This window comes from Empidonax traillii, unplaced genomic scaffold (assembly GCF_003031625.1).
Source record: "Empidonax traillii isolate 1590-97213 ecotype Southwest subspecies unplaced genomic scaffold, ASM303162v1 scaffold980:size574330, whole genome shotgun sequence".
In the NCBI taxonomy this organism is placed as follows: domain Eukaryota; kingdom Metazoa; phylum Chordata; class Aves; order Passeriformes; family Tyrannidae; genus Empidonax; species Empidonax traillii.
Genome location: NW_020956173.1, coordinates 463,565 through 476,838, shown reverse-complemented (window position 1 = coordinate 476,838; position 13,274 = coordinate 463,565). Strand labels below are relative to the sequence as shown.

Below are 13,274 nucleotides of genomic sequence, written 5' to 3'. Positions count from 1 at the left end.
ATTTATGAGGCTGCATTTCAAAGAAAGTCTCTTCACTGCAGATGTGTTAGAAGACTGCCTTCCACTTGCAATACGTGATGCTGAGGTATTTGAAGTCTTCTTTGCCTCAGCCTTTGCCTAGTAGGGGTTGCTTTCAAGCCTCCCGGGACCCTAATTCCGTTTGAGGGAGTGAAATGTTACCCACAGTAAATGGAAAAGTAGTTAAATACACTGGAAGCTGCAAACTGGATGTGCAAGAGTGCATGGAACCACTTGGGGTGCAGGCAGCTCTGCCTGAGAGTAGTGTCATTGCAAGGCCACACTCACTGTCATGTTTGGAAGTTGATGAGGACGAGGGAAGTTTTTTTGTTATCTGGGAAAAGGCAATCATCACCTCCCTTCTTGGGAAGGACAAGAAGGAGAATCCAAGTAAGTACAGACCATCAGCCTAACATTCCTGGGAAGGTTATTAGGCAAACACTCTTGGAAATCATTTCCAAGAACGTGCAGAACCAGTAGGTGACTGGCAAGAACCAGAGGGCGAGTTGTGCCTGATGTGACAACTGGTTTGGTGGTTGAGCTAAAAAAAGTGGAAATTAGCTATGTTCATTTTAGCAAGGCTTTCCACACAGTCTCCCACAGTGTCCTTAGAGCCAGGCTGTGGAGATAAAGATTGAAGGTGTGTATGATGAGTGGAAAGTTCACTCATCACAAACACGAAGTTTTCAGGTGGCAGCCAGCTAGTGATGGATCTCCCCAGAGGTCAGTACAAAGCTTCAACTTGTGTAATTTGGTTTCTCTTCCACACCAGCTTTGCCACTGAAGCACTGCAAGGAGGAATTAATGTGACCAGGTGGCCTTCTGTGCCAAATACTAGAGATAGAAGTCATTAGGACCAGTGGAATGACTTAAACCCTTTATTTCAGTTTCCTTTCTGAATCCTGTCATCAGGAGTTCAAAGTGTCACTTGGATGATTAAATAGCTCTGAAGGAAGTTTAACTTCTTATATCTGGCAGACTTTAAGGTAGTAAGACAAAATGGACATTTCTTGCAAAAGAGTAGATAGGAGTTTTTGCCTTATCCCCCTAAAGGAAATTGAGACTTTTAGCTCCTGAGTTGTTCAAATTAGTCTCAAGAACTGTCAGAACTCCTTAGAATGGGACTTTTGAAAATGAGGGTAATCTCAGTGTTCTTGCTGTTTGAAGTGTCTTCAGCACAAGACTTTCTGTGCCATCACACAATAGTTCTGAAGTGGAGCTCCTGGAAGATGTCATGTTCTCATAAGCCTCTGGTCTATTTTAGTACCAAAGGAAACTTCAACAGAAGAATGATGTTGCAGAAAAAATGCTGTTCATTAAATAATTTCACTTGTGGGTCAGCAAAGATCCCAAGTGTGTTTTCCTTGGAAACAGTTTCAGCCATAAGGTTTTCTCCAGTTTTGGCATCTGAAGGCAGAGAAAGAGTGAAGGAAGATTTCTTTGGTTTTAGCTGAAAAATAATTTTTTAAGAGAATGGTGATTTCTAAGAAAATTGAAAATACTATCCTTGACACAGCAATTTTCCAGGTCTCCACTGCTGCCATGTTGTGCGTGCAGATTGCTTGCTGCTTACAAGTGGTTGGGATGATAGGAGTCCTGGTATAAAAACATGCATAGGAGTATCAGAAGGTGGTAATTTTTTGAGAGATGCCAGTGGAGAAGGGTTTTCTGATTATATCCAAATGAGCTCCTTCCACGTGGCTGTCCTAGAACAGCTCAGATTACATTTGGTGGTGCTTGTGTTTAAAAATCTTTAGTGAGTGAGGAATATGGAAAATATTAGTAGAACCTGGTTTATAGTTGAAAGAGGTGCTGCCAAGGCAAAAAAATGATGTAAAAAGTGTTACTGTGGCCAGTACTAACACCTTGGGTTATTGAGACTGATCGCTGCAGTCATGGTGATCTCCATTTACCATCCGTTCTGTTAATTAACATGTGTGTTGCATTCAGAGCGGGCTATGAAATCAGTCAGTTGCTCATTTTCCTGGTTTCATCTTTTCCTTTCAGCGGGCTCTGTAGTACAATGGGTCCTTTCTGGGCAGGGAGACACAATAGGAAGCACACAGTTAGAAAAAGTCAGCCATCCTTGAATAATACCCATCAGGCAGCTTCCTCAGCTTGTAAGAAAGAAGATCAAGAGGCAATTTGATTATAGTGCGTTTGCAAGGAAACAAAACCAGATGCAGCCTTTTCATCCTAGTGGTGAAAGTCAGAACAAGGACAAATAAATGTAAGTTTAGTTCAGACGCATCCAGACCTAAAATGAGCTGTAGGCATGTGAGTTTATAGGTACAGGTGCTCCCTCTTCCAGGTTTCTTCCAGTGTGGAGGCCTTTGAGGGGAGGCTGCTGCTTGTCTGGAAGTGATGGTTTAGTCCAACCAAAGTTATTTGGGTTCAGGTGAAGGTATTACACTGAAATCCTGCAGCCTGTCACAAGAGTCAGACTTACTGACCCAGTGCTCTGGGCTGTTGTTAAACCTCATGGCTCCTGGAGAAGTAATAAGGGCAGGAGTCTCTTCTAACACATTGGAAAGAAATATAAAACATTTTTAAGTAGATATATTCAAATGCCCGTGGCAATTTGATCTTTTGGTATTAAGTATTGCCAAACTCTCTTTAGTCAGCCTGCCTCTGCAGCTGTTTCATAGGGAAGCTGGGATAGCAGTGCTCTCTGTGCCTGGAAGGAACACTTTTCCTTTTTACAGCCTCTGCCCAGGTGTGTGAGAAGTTGGCTCGTTAAGTCATTCATTCATTAGAATGAATCCAGGATTGTCTCCATGGCTTGAGGTCCTTGGTCAGGCACCAGATGGGATATCAGAGCCTGGCACCTCTTGGAAATGCTCATTCAGGTTATGGAAGAGTTTTATGTTGAGGTGATAGTTTGGACTGAGTCTTTTGTGATGGGAGGATGAGTGGACTGGGCTGTTCTCAGACCCAAGTTTCATTTGGGTTCTCCTTTATAACACTTTCTATACCACAAACCCTTTTCCCACACCCCATTGCTTCCAGAAAGAGCTGCTGGGAGGGAGCACAGCAAAAGGTGGTGTTCCAGTTGCTCCGTGTTACCCAGTGAAACCTTCAGAGAGGGAATGGAGAGTGGGCACACGCTGCATATTTAAACTCTCTGGCCACAACATTGTTTCACCACCGCCTCCTCTTCCTCTTCCATATCTGACTATCACCAGCTGATTCCCTGCTAGGAATTTATGGATCTTAACACACTCCAAAATGCTTTGTCTCATTTTTTTTCCTGATGACTGTATCTTTGTCTTTCCTTGCCTCCCACCCAGTAATCTTTCTTTCACTGTCTCTCCCTCTTTTTTCTTTTGTGTGTGTTACTTTTCTCTTCCCCGAGCACATTTATAATGCCGTAGCATCAGGTGCTCGCGTGACTGTCTCTTGTGCTGCATTCCCCAGGACGTGTAAGAGATGTTTTAAAAACCTTATCTCACTGTTTACGATAGCTTGGTGCTGCTGTTTAATAAATTATGGGGATAATTGGTTTTTCAGAGTTCACATCTGCAGTGTAGTACAGCAGGGGTGTAACTGTATCTGTCTTAGCCATTTATCGCTCAGAAACACTTCGTATAAAACACTGAAATAAATGTTTTAGTAGCATAACAAATTTAAGACAAATCTTTTGTTGCAGGTTTCTGCTCTAAGCATTCCCCCTAGGAGTCAGTTTTTAGGGCCTGTTGCTGCAGCCCCATTACACAACTCCAGAGATTCCCGGTGAGGTCCTTGGGGTTTGTATTGCCCATATCTCAGAGTGCTGAAATCATCTGGTCCCCGTGTGGCAGAGAGAACCCTTTCACTCAGATACTTCCTCGCAGTGTCCCAGTAGCTGCAGATGACACATTGAACCTTTGGGATAGCTGGGAGCTGGGGTGTCATATGGGAGCAAGAAAGATGGCAGTGGACAAGATCAAAAGTACCATCTCCAGTGCAGCCCAAGCACAGGGTGCTGACCAGGAAGCTCTACAAGGGGTGTAAGCGTCTCATCATTGGTCAGTGTATGAAGAGAGACTACATCCTCTCCCAAAAACTTTGCATGACTTCATAATATGGGCTTGCTGTCCTGTGTAGTATCCTCACCAAACCTACTGAGATTTTTTCCTGTCTTTTGCCGTATCTACAGACATACCCAGTCTGCACTCGCATTCCTTCCTGAATCATGTCCACACCCCTGATTTATTTCACCCTTTTGATTCTTCAAATCCGTCTGAAATGGAGCCACTGAAACAAATAAACCTATTCTGCCTGCCTTCCCAAGAGAGACGCTCTCCCAAGGAAAGCCACTCCTCTAATAGAGGCCTGGAGCATGAGAGGGTGTTGCTTGAGTGGTAACCTGGGTTTTTCACTCTTCTCTAGGTACAGAGGGAAGACTTACAGGGCAACTGTTAAGATTGTGCGGACGTCGGATCAGGTGGCGGATTTCTGCAGGAGGGTCTGTGCCAAGCTGGAGTGCTGCCCCAACCTGTTCAGCCCTGTGCTGGTGGCTGAAGTCTGCCCCGAGAACTGCTCCATTCACACTAAAACCAAGTACAGTGAGTACTGGCCAGAATGCTTCTTGGTGCCAGCTGGGAATCAGAGCAGTGTGTGATGAAGAACAGGAGTTGTGTAATACTGTTAATACTGGTATTGCTGTGTAATATTGTTAATACTGATTAGGATTCATCTGATCTAAGAGCAGTTATTTAATCCTGACCAGGCCACCACACGTTCCTTTAGTATTCTGAACAGAGAAACAGGGATCTCCAGGAAACCATCCATCTCACTCCACCCAAATGTATCTGTTTGGAAGTCATTAATTTTTGGAAGTCTTGACTTTTCTTCATAATTGAAGTTAACATGAAGAGCACATAAAAGGAACCTGCAGTAGTAAGATGAGGTTTAAACTGCTCTATCTGAGACAGCTTTGTTAGGTGAGATCAGTCCTGTCCAACCCACTGACGTGTTTTTGGCACATGCAGCAGCACAAGGCAGTATCACGATGCTGAGGTGGTGGAAGGAGTTTGGGAGCATTAACTCTCTCTGCTCAGGGTGTTTAATATTTAAAAATGTTCCTGCCCGTATAGGAAGGCTGCTGTTAGGCATGTGTTCAGCACTTTTTGTTGTCAGTGTTACTGATGTTATTGGCTCTTTAAACAGGTCAGGAAATTGGAAGTGAGTGCTGTCCTTCTTCCATAAAGACTGCAAAAAGCAATATGTGTGATTTAAGGCAATTATCTTCTTGGTGGTCGCAGAGTAGAAGGAGAAAGAGGCTCAGGGAGATACTCAGATCACTTAGGATGGGTTTCTGTAGAAGACTACACTTAAGCTAGACTCCTGCTGGTAGGAAATGGAGAGTTGGAGGAGTGCAGCTGGGGGAGCTCCAGCTGAGATGGTGTCATCTCAAAGCTGATGGTGGTATGTGGGTGGATGAATTGTTCCTCAAAACTCAGTTGATTTGATGAACAACTCGTTCAGTTCTGAACTTTGACATGGGTGCCAAGTGCCGTTTCAGTTGTCCTGGGATACCCTGGCTGGTAAAGGGCAGAGTATCTTTCACCCCCAGAGCATGTCAAAATGCATTTAACAACAAGCACCCAGTGTAAACTCAGAGGACTCTTGCATCCTTAACTTCAACTTGGGCCACAAAATATTTGAAGGCAATAAAAACCTGTTCCTCTGGGTGTGATTGAGGATTGCTGGCCCTGTCCACTTTCTGCTGAAAACATTAGCAAGTGAAAGTGTGTCTAAGGCTGTTAAATGACAAAGAATTGCATTGGATCAGAGCTGAAACACACTGGCCTCTCTCCCTCCAAATCACTGCTCAGCTTTGTGGAAGCTTTGCCTAAACACATATTGTTAAATTCTGATTTCTTCACTCATCATCAATAAATCTGGATACATAAGAGCTGTAACACTCTGTGCTGGTCCAACATGACATCTTATATTTACACTGGACGTTTTTTCCCATATCCATGTATTTTAAAGTTTAAAGTGCACCTAGAGTGCAGTCCTGAATCTGTAGCGAGAAGCAAGCCAAGGTTTCCTTCCTTCGGTGGTTAAAGTTTTTTATGGGCATTTTGCTTCATTTCTCCAGCCTATTACTATGGGAAGAGGAAAAAAATCATTAAGCCACCAATTGGGGAAAATAACAACATGAAAAGTGGTCATGTCAAGCCAGCCAGACGCAGGAAAAGGCGGAAATCCATCTTTGTGCAGAAGAAAAGGAGGTCATCAGCTGTTGACTCGAATGCTGCAGGCTCTGCAGAGGTAGGTGTTGCACTGGGATAAATCAGCAGAAGCCCCTTGGTGCTTTTTTTGTCCCCCATTCTGCATTTTCCCACTGTGGGGTATCTCAGCACACCCAAACACTTCCATTTTCTTAATTTTCTGTTTTGAATCCTTTCCGTGCTACTCTGTTCTTCTAACATCAGACTGGTTTTATTGGGACACTTTGGGGATTTTTACCTTGTCCATTTTAGAGTCAGCAAACAGATTTTTTGCTCCCACCTTCCTAATGCTCACTTACTAACATCCTGCCTAATATTATATCTTTGTTTTCTTTTGCTTCCTTGTAAGCAGGCAGATGAGCCTGTTAGATGCTTTTCACAGCATCTACCAGAGTAAAGGAGTTCTGTGATTCTAGGATCTCCAAATATTATAATAAATAAAAATAGCTCATGAGCCATTTTGGTTTCAAGGGATTTTATTTTTTCATTTAATATTGGTAATATTTTTTGGCTCCTACCATGAAGCAATAGTAGCTCTAGGAGCTTTAGAACACAAGCAAATGGTTTGTGTCCCAAATACAGGGTATTTGAGGTATTTGATACAACAGGGTCTCAGCTTCAGCAGTGATTCGTGTCCAAATGCAATCTGGAGCAGAACAAGTTCTATGTGGATTGTTTCTGGGTGGTTTTCCCGTGATGGCAATAACAAAGTTCATGTGTGGTTTCCCTTCCTCAGCTGAGTAGCAGTGATTGCAGCTTTGTGCAATGTGAAATAAAAATGATTTACCTCAATTCCCTCTGCTTGGGCTGGAGGGGGTTATTTTACTCGGCTTTCAGTTGATTGCTCGCGTCCTCATGGCTTGGTCCTCATTTAGGTGTAGTTCTGCTTCATTTCCTCGGATTATACCTGCGTCAGAGGAACTTTAACTTGAGCCTAAATCAACCATTAGCCAAGTTTTTCAGCTGCTACAACTACCTTTGTCTAAAACCCCTCTTTCACTTGAGACCTGAGCATATGGCTTGGATGCATGCTCACACTTTGATCAGAGCTAAGCTGTCGAAGCCATTTGGGCAGCTTATGTATATATAGAGTTGAAAATGCACAGTTTCCATCAGTTGGTGTGTGCTTGCAAGCTCTGTGTGACAGAAATAACGAGAAGCTGGTATAATATCCTTTAAATGGAAATTTGTGCCTCCCCCTTCAGCAGTTAGGTGTTGGGCTGAAAGTAGGGAAATCTGGGTGAATTCTTCTCCCCTGGGTTTTACAGAAATGTCGGCTAAGAAATCAAGTGCTTGATTTAGTACTGGTACATCTAGATATTTTTAAAAGGCACAAGAATTTCCTTCCTTTCGACATCAGTAACACCCACGACAATTCGAAGCAACGTGAAGGTATAAATTCCAGCCTGTTTCTGATCTTATTTCATCTCGAGCAACCTGAGTTTCATTTTATGCCCTCAGAATTTTCCATCTCCCCTCGTCCTCCTCATCTGCAGTGCCACAGGTTTTGAGGTACCAGCCCAATAGAGAAACATCTCATGCCAGATGAGTTATTGCTGTTGACCTTTCGCTGGAAGAAGAAAAAGGATTTTCCGTCGTGTTTTTTTTTTTTTCCCTTCTACATTTCGTAACAAAATCTAAGTCGAGGGTTAATTTACTTATCACTGTAATGAAAACGAGGTAATTGGGTTACAGTAAATGTTACCGTGGACCAGCGTGGTCGCGGGCATGCAGTTTGACCGGGAGCCTTTTGGTTTGCCGCGGGATTAATCTCTGAGCGCTGTTCCTCTGGCGCAGGAGAGCGAAGACGACGAGCCGGACGCGATGGAGGATGAGACGGGAAGCGAGGAGACCAGCTCGGAGCTCCGGGATGACCAGACGGACACGTCCTCGGCCGAGGTGCCCTCGGCCAGGCCCCGGCGAGCCGTCACCCTGCGGAGCAGCACCGAGTCGGACAGACCCCCCGCCACGGAGAGAGCCCGGCGGAGCCGGAGACCTCAGCCCCACTCCTACAGCGAGGCAGAGAAGTGCTCGCAGGTCAAGGAAGTGAGTGTGTCCGTAGGCTTCATCCCCAATTAACAGCAGTATTCTTCCTAAATTAACCATCAGGAATATGCTGAGCTGGAAGGGATCCACAGGGATCATCGAATCCAGCCCTTAGACCTGCAGAGGGACCATCCCCAGGGGTCACACCATGTGCCCCAGAGGATTGTCCAAATGCTTACTGAGCTTTGCCAGCCTTGGTGCTGTAACCACTGCCCTGGGGAGCCTGTTCAGTGCCCAGCCACCTTCTGGGTGAAGAACCTTTTTCTAATATCCAACCTAAACCTGCCCTGCCACAACTCCAGGCCATTCCCTTGTCCCCTGTCCCTGGTCCCCACAGAGCAGAGCTCAGTGCCTGCCTCTTCTCTTCCCTTCACGAGGAAGTTGTAACTGCAATGAGGTGTCCCCTCAGTCTCCTCTTCTCCAGCTGAACACACCAAGTGCCCTCAGCCGCTCCTCACACGGCTTCCCCTCAAGGCCCTTCACCATCCTCGTTGCCCTCCTTTGGACACTCTCTAAGGGCTTAATACCTTTCTTAATATTGCAGTGACCAAAAGCTGCCATAATATTCAAAATTCAAGGTGAGGCCACACCAGTGCAGTGCCAAACCTTCCTCATCTGAGGAGGGCAGCCCTGCGCTGGTTCTCCACACAAGGTAGTTTGCTTTATGAAAGCTTTTGGTGTTTTTTTGCTTGTAGGAAATTAAGCAAGAAGAGGAAGAGAAGCTTGTCCTGGACAGTAACCCACTGGAGTGGACTGTGACGGATGTTGTGAGGTTTATTAAACTCACCGACTGTGCACCCCTTGCCAAAATATTTCAGGAGCAGGTAGAAGTCTTAATGTAACTTGTCTCTTTGTGTCTGTGGTGTCTGTTCAAATCATAGCACATACCACCTTGATAGCTGGGCCTGGGGCTTTGATAAAGATATTATGAACAAACTTTAGATCTCTTCAGGCCAAATTATAGCCCAGATTTGGGCATGGCATGAAAACCCTTAGAAACTTGGGTCAGATCCTTGCCAGATCCTCAGAGGGATCAGAAACTCAATAGAATGAGTCCTGAGCAGGAGGTTTAGACGCTTCGTGCCAAGGTCCACAGTGCCATTTTGGTATCACGTAGGTAAGCATCTCGGTGTAAAACAAGTAGGGATTATCTGATACATAGCAAGCTTTCTCCTGGCCACATGGGTTCCACCCTGTTTCAAAGTATTTACCTGGGAACCAGAAAAATGCTGCTTAAACCTGAAAGTGGCCGGAATTTTTTTCATTAACACCCGGATGCCTTGAGTATGCAGACACCTGATTGCTCACTGCATTCCTCTGGAGGTTTTCCAGTCAGGCCCTTGGAGGACCTGATTTTAGGAGATGGCAGTCATCTCCCCATTAAGCAGAAAGGTTTGCAGGAGGGAATACTCTTCATCTCAGGCCAGTGTGAATGGTTAACATTTATATGGAAAGAGACATTCCTTGGCTAATGAGTAGCAGCCACCGCTGAAAATGAAGGGCAGAGCTAACAAATCATAGTTAGGGAGAAACAAGTGTGGCTAATTAGGCCATGGCTGGTGGCAGTCAGTGGTATGGCCAACTACACGTTGAACTGCCTCTGATTCTTCACCAGGAATAACTCTGTACCTGAGGCAGCTGCTTTGACTGGGAGAAGGTGAAGTGTGACCAAGGCTGAGACTCTCCATAGCAGGATGGTGCAGTCACTGTGTCACAGTGTGCTCCAACCATTTGTTAATAAGCCTGGAATAACGCCAGGGCTTGAAAACCAACCCTCCCTCTCCTTTGCCAGAGAGTTTTATAAGGACTTTAATCAAACACAAATGACTGGAGCTTTTCCTTGTGAAGCTGTGGTGCAGTGGGCCATGCCACGAAGCTTGAGTGGAGGAAGAGCCTTAGCCATGGACAGTCCTGATCAAAGCAGCACTTAAAGTGTCCAAATCCTCCCTGTGTCCAATGCTGACTAATCAGGGCTGTGCTGGGGAGTTTGCATTGACTGTGAGTTGCTGTGCTTAGACTCTGGTCCTCCCTAAGAAGTAAAAAGGAATTTTGTTACCTTCTTGTCTTCTTCTGAGTCCTTTAAAGAATAAAGAGGATTTGAGCTCCTCAATTAAGAAAGGGATCATAAAGCCAGGAGTAGTGCCCCAAATAAATTGCTCATCTGGGGTGCTAGCTCACGGAATTTGGTGCACAGGGAAAGACATGACCTCCAGAGTTCCCTTCCAGTGTACACCATTCTGGGACACTGGAGGCTGCAAGGGCTCCAGGTGGTCCAGACCCCTTTCTGTCTTGGTCATTCAGTGGCTGAAGTGGAACAAGGCAGGTCCTGGGTGGATCAGGGGACATGGCGTGGAAAAAGTTACAGAAAGAAACCTGTGCTGAGCAAATCATGGGCCAGAGGAGCTGGGGAAAGGGTCTGACTTGGCAGAGGACCATCATCAGTTTCTCCATTCAGCTCCCTCTGTGTCTCCTGGTGTCCTCTCTGCAGCCTCCCCCTTGTTTCAGTTCCTCAGGCATAAAATGGGACTGATCAAGTCTCTGTGGACCCTACAGGGTTTCTTTAGAAGGTGATCCCTCATTTCAGCAGCTGGCAGGCTTTTCCCAAACTGGAAGGTGAAAGAGCCTATGAAGACACATTAGACAACTTCTGGAAAAGCATGATGTATCCCAGAGAAAGTAGATGGGCAGCACCAAAGTGGGAAAAAAGGGCAGAGCATTTAATTTTTGGGGTAAACTGCCTTTCTTTGCTTCTCCAAACTTGGTTATACTTTCTGCCTCAAGAGTCCATTAAAAAAAAACAGAACAAAACACAAAACCACATTTTCCCTGTCTTTTCTTCCCCAGGACATCGATGGCCAAGCCCTTCTGTTGCTGACACTGCCCACGGTGCAGGAGTGCATGGAGCTGAAACTTGGTCCAGCCATCAAACTGTGCCACCAGATCGAGCGAGTAAAAGTTGCTTTCTATGCACAATATGCCAACTGACTGCACTTCTCCACTTCTTTCTGTCCTCCCTCTTGTTCCCTCGCTTTTTTTTAACATTTCAACCAGCTCGAGGGGTGTTTTTTTCCCATATCCCATTTCTTTTCCAAGAACACGCGGGATTGGAAGCACTGGGAATTAATCTGAAAGGGGAAGGGAAAACAAACAGAAAGGAGAACTAGCAACAAATGGGACTATTCTTTCTGTACTTGTAAAGCACACCGAGAGACTGCTGGCACCTCTCCTCAGGAGCCTCACCAACCTGTCACCCAGTGGTGCAGGGCCAGCACGGATCAGATGGTTTGTCGTCCTCAAAACAAACCTGCTCGTGGCAGACACACTCCCAAGGGAGAAGGGTCAGACACTTCCAGATGGTGATGGTTTGTCTAAGCCAATTTTTGAACATGAACATTTATTTTGGCCAACTCTTGGCGCGCTTCTTTCATATTGAAATGTAAGTGATCGTTTGTAGCATCACCTGGGGGTTTACTGCAAATTTGATCTTGGTGATCAATGGGCTTTTTTTTTTTTTTTTTTTTTTCCCTCCTGCCTCTCCAGTTTTACAAAAGGACAAAGTGTTACACCAGTTGTAAGCTGTGTTATTCCTGAGTGATTTGTGAAAGAGGACTCAACCCATGGTCTCTACAGTATCAGACAAAGATGCAGCAAACTGGCAGGGATGACACAAGACCTGGTGTGCAGTGGCACATCCTGAGCCGCGCTGGCTCTGCACAATAAGCTGAATGTCTCTGTGATGGCATCTGTACAATACTCCATTCTTGTACAGGAACATGAAAGCTTTCATAGTCAAGCCCATCCTCTTAAATCCAAGTCAATTCAAAGACCTGACTTTGAGCCCCACAGGGTGAAAAAAAGAAAAAAGAGTGTTCAGATTTAATGATGAGACTGTTGAGGGAATGCTGGTTTCATTTGCATCTCCATGAATCTGGTTGCTGGGTGGGAATAAAAAGCATCAATCTTTTCAGGCTTTGTAACTGTGGTGTTTAGGATCCAATCAAACATGGTCTATATTTAATGACTTCACCTGGCACTTAGTGCTGTGTTTTAGTTGACAAGGTGGTGATCACTCAGAGGTTGGACTCAATAATCTTGAAGGTTTTTTCCAACCTTAATGATTCTGTGTTTCTTTATAAAGCCCCCTGGGAGCCCCCGGTGGTGTAGAGGAAAACACACTGCACTGTCACTGCAGAGACCCGGGTTCGATTCCCTGTCGGGGCCCCTCCCCGGGCAGATGGAGCTCGTTAGCCCGTAAGGGAATCCATCTACGTCCTGAGGACCTCGCTGCCACCGTCCAAGCGTGCTTGGCCCCGGCAGATGAACCTCAGGATTAAAGGGTGGGCTCAGTTCCGCGCACACTGTGTCTCACCTAAAAAATCCAATGCGCAGGCTGGAAGGTGGAAAGACCTTCCCTGGTTCTTCGTTCGCGAAGAGACTGGCCATTATCATTTATTTATAAAGCCCCCAGAGTGTCCAGTGCCACCCTGGGTAGTGAAACTGGGGGCTTGCTTCATGCCAAGCAGGGTAAAACACCAGAGAGACTGAGGAAAGGGGTTGGACACCTTAGGTTTGCCTCAGTTGTGTTTCTGTTCTTATCCCATTTACTTTTTAGGTGTGTATGACCCCATTAGTGACACCTGTTGAGCTTGAATTTTCTGTAACTCAGCAGAGGTTGGTGACATCACAGGGATGAGAAGTTCTCCCAAAAAACCAAACTGGGATCATGACTGAATTTTGCTTTAACTTTAAGGTGCAAATGAATCCCACCCTCCAGAAGTGGTTCATGCTGAGTTTTAGCCTGTTTTCATAGGAAACCACTGTCATTGGCAGACTTTTGTTCTCACACCATAAACAGACCCCTGTTCCCTGGCCTCAGGGAAATCAGCTTGGAAGTTATACACAACTCTGTGACAATGCCCTAATGCCAAAGCCCACTCAGTGAAAACCTCTTCAGAAGGAAATGTCACTTCTAGCCCTAAATGTGAAGCC

The 13,274-nt window shown here is 45.4% G+C and overlaps 1 protein-coding gene across 1 annotated transcript in view; it reads left to right on the top strand.

Annotated features, from left to right (window-relative positions):
- The window catches only part of SFMBT2 (Scm like with four mbt domains 2), a 100,433-nt gene extending 87,167 nt beyond the window's left edge, over window positions 1-13,266 (top strand). The window contains exons 16-21 of the mRNA XM_027903548.1: window positions 4,390-4,565; window positions 6,107-6,279; window positions 8,037-8,285; window positions 8,981-9,109; window positions 11,130-12,407; window positions 12,720-13,266. Coding sequence (XP_027759349.1) covers window positions 4,390-4,565; window positions 6,107-6,279; window positions 8,037-8,285; window positions 8,981-9,109; window positions 11,130-11,270 — 868 coding nt within the window. The 3' untranslated portion in view covers window positions 11,271-12,407; window positions 12,720-13,266. The remainder of the gene's footprint in view (window positions 1-4,389; window positions 4,566-6,106; window positions 6,280-8,036; window positions 8,286-8,980; window positions 9,110-11,129; window positions 12,408-12,719) is intronic.
- The last annotated feature ends 8 nt before the right edge of the window (window positions 13,267-13,274 follow it).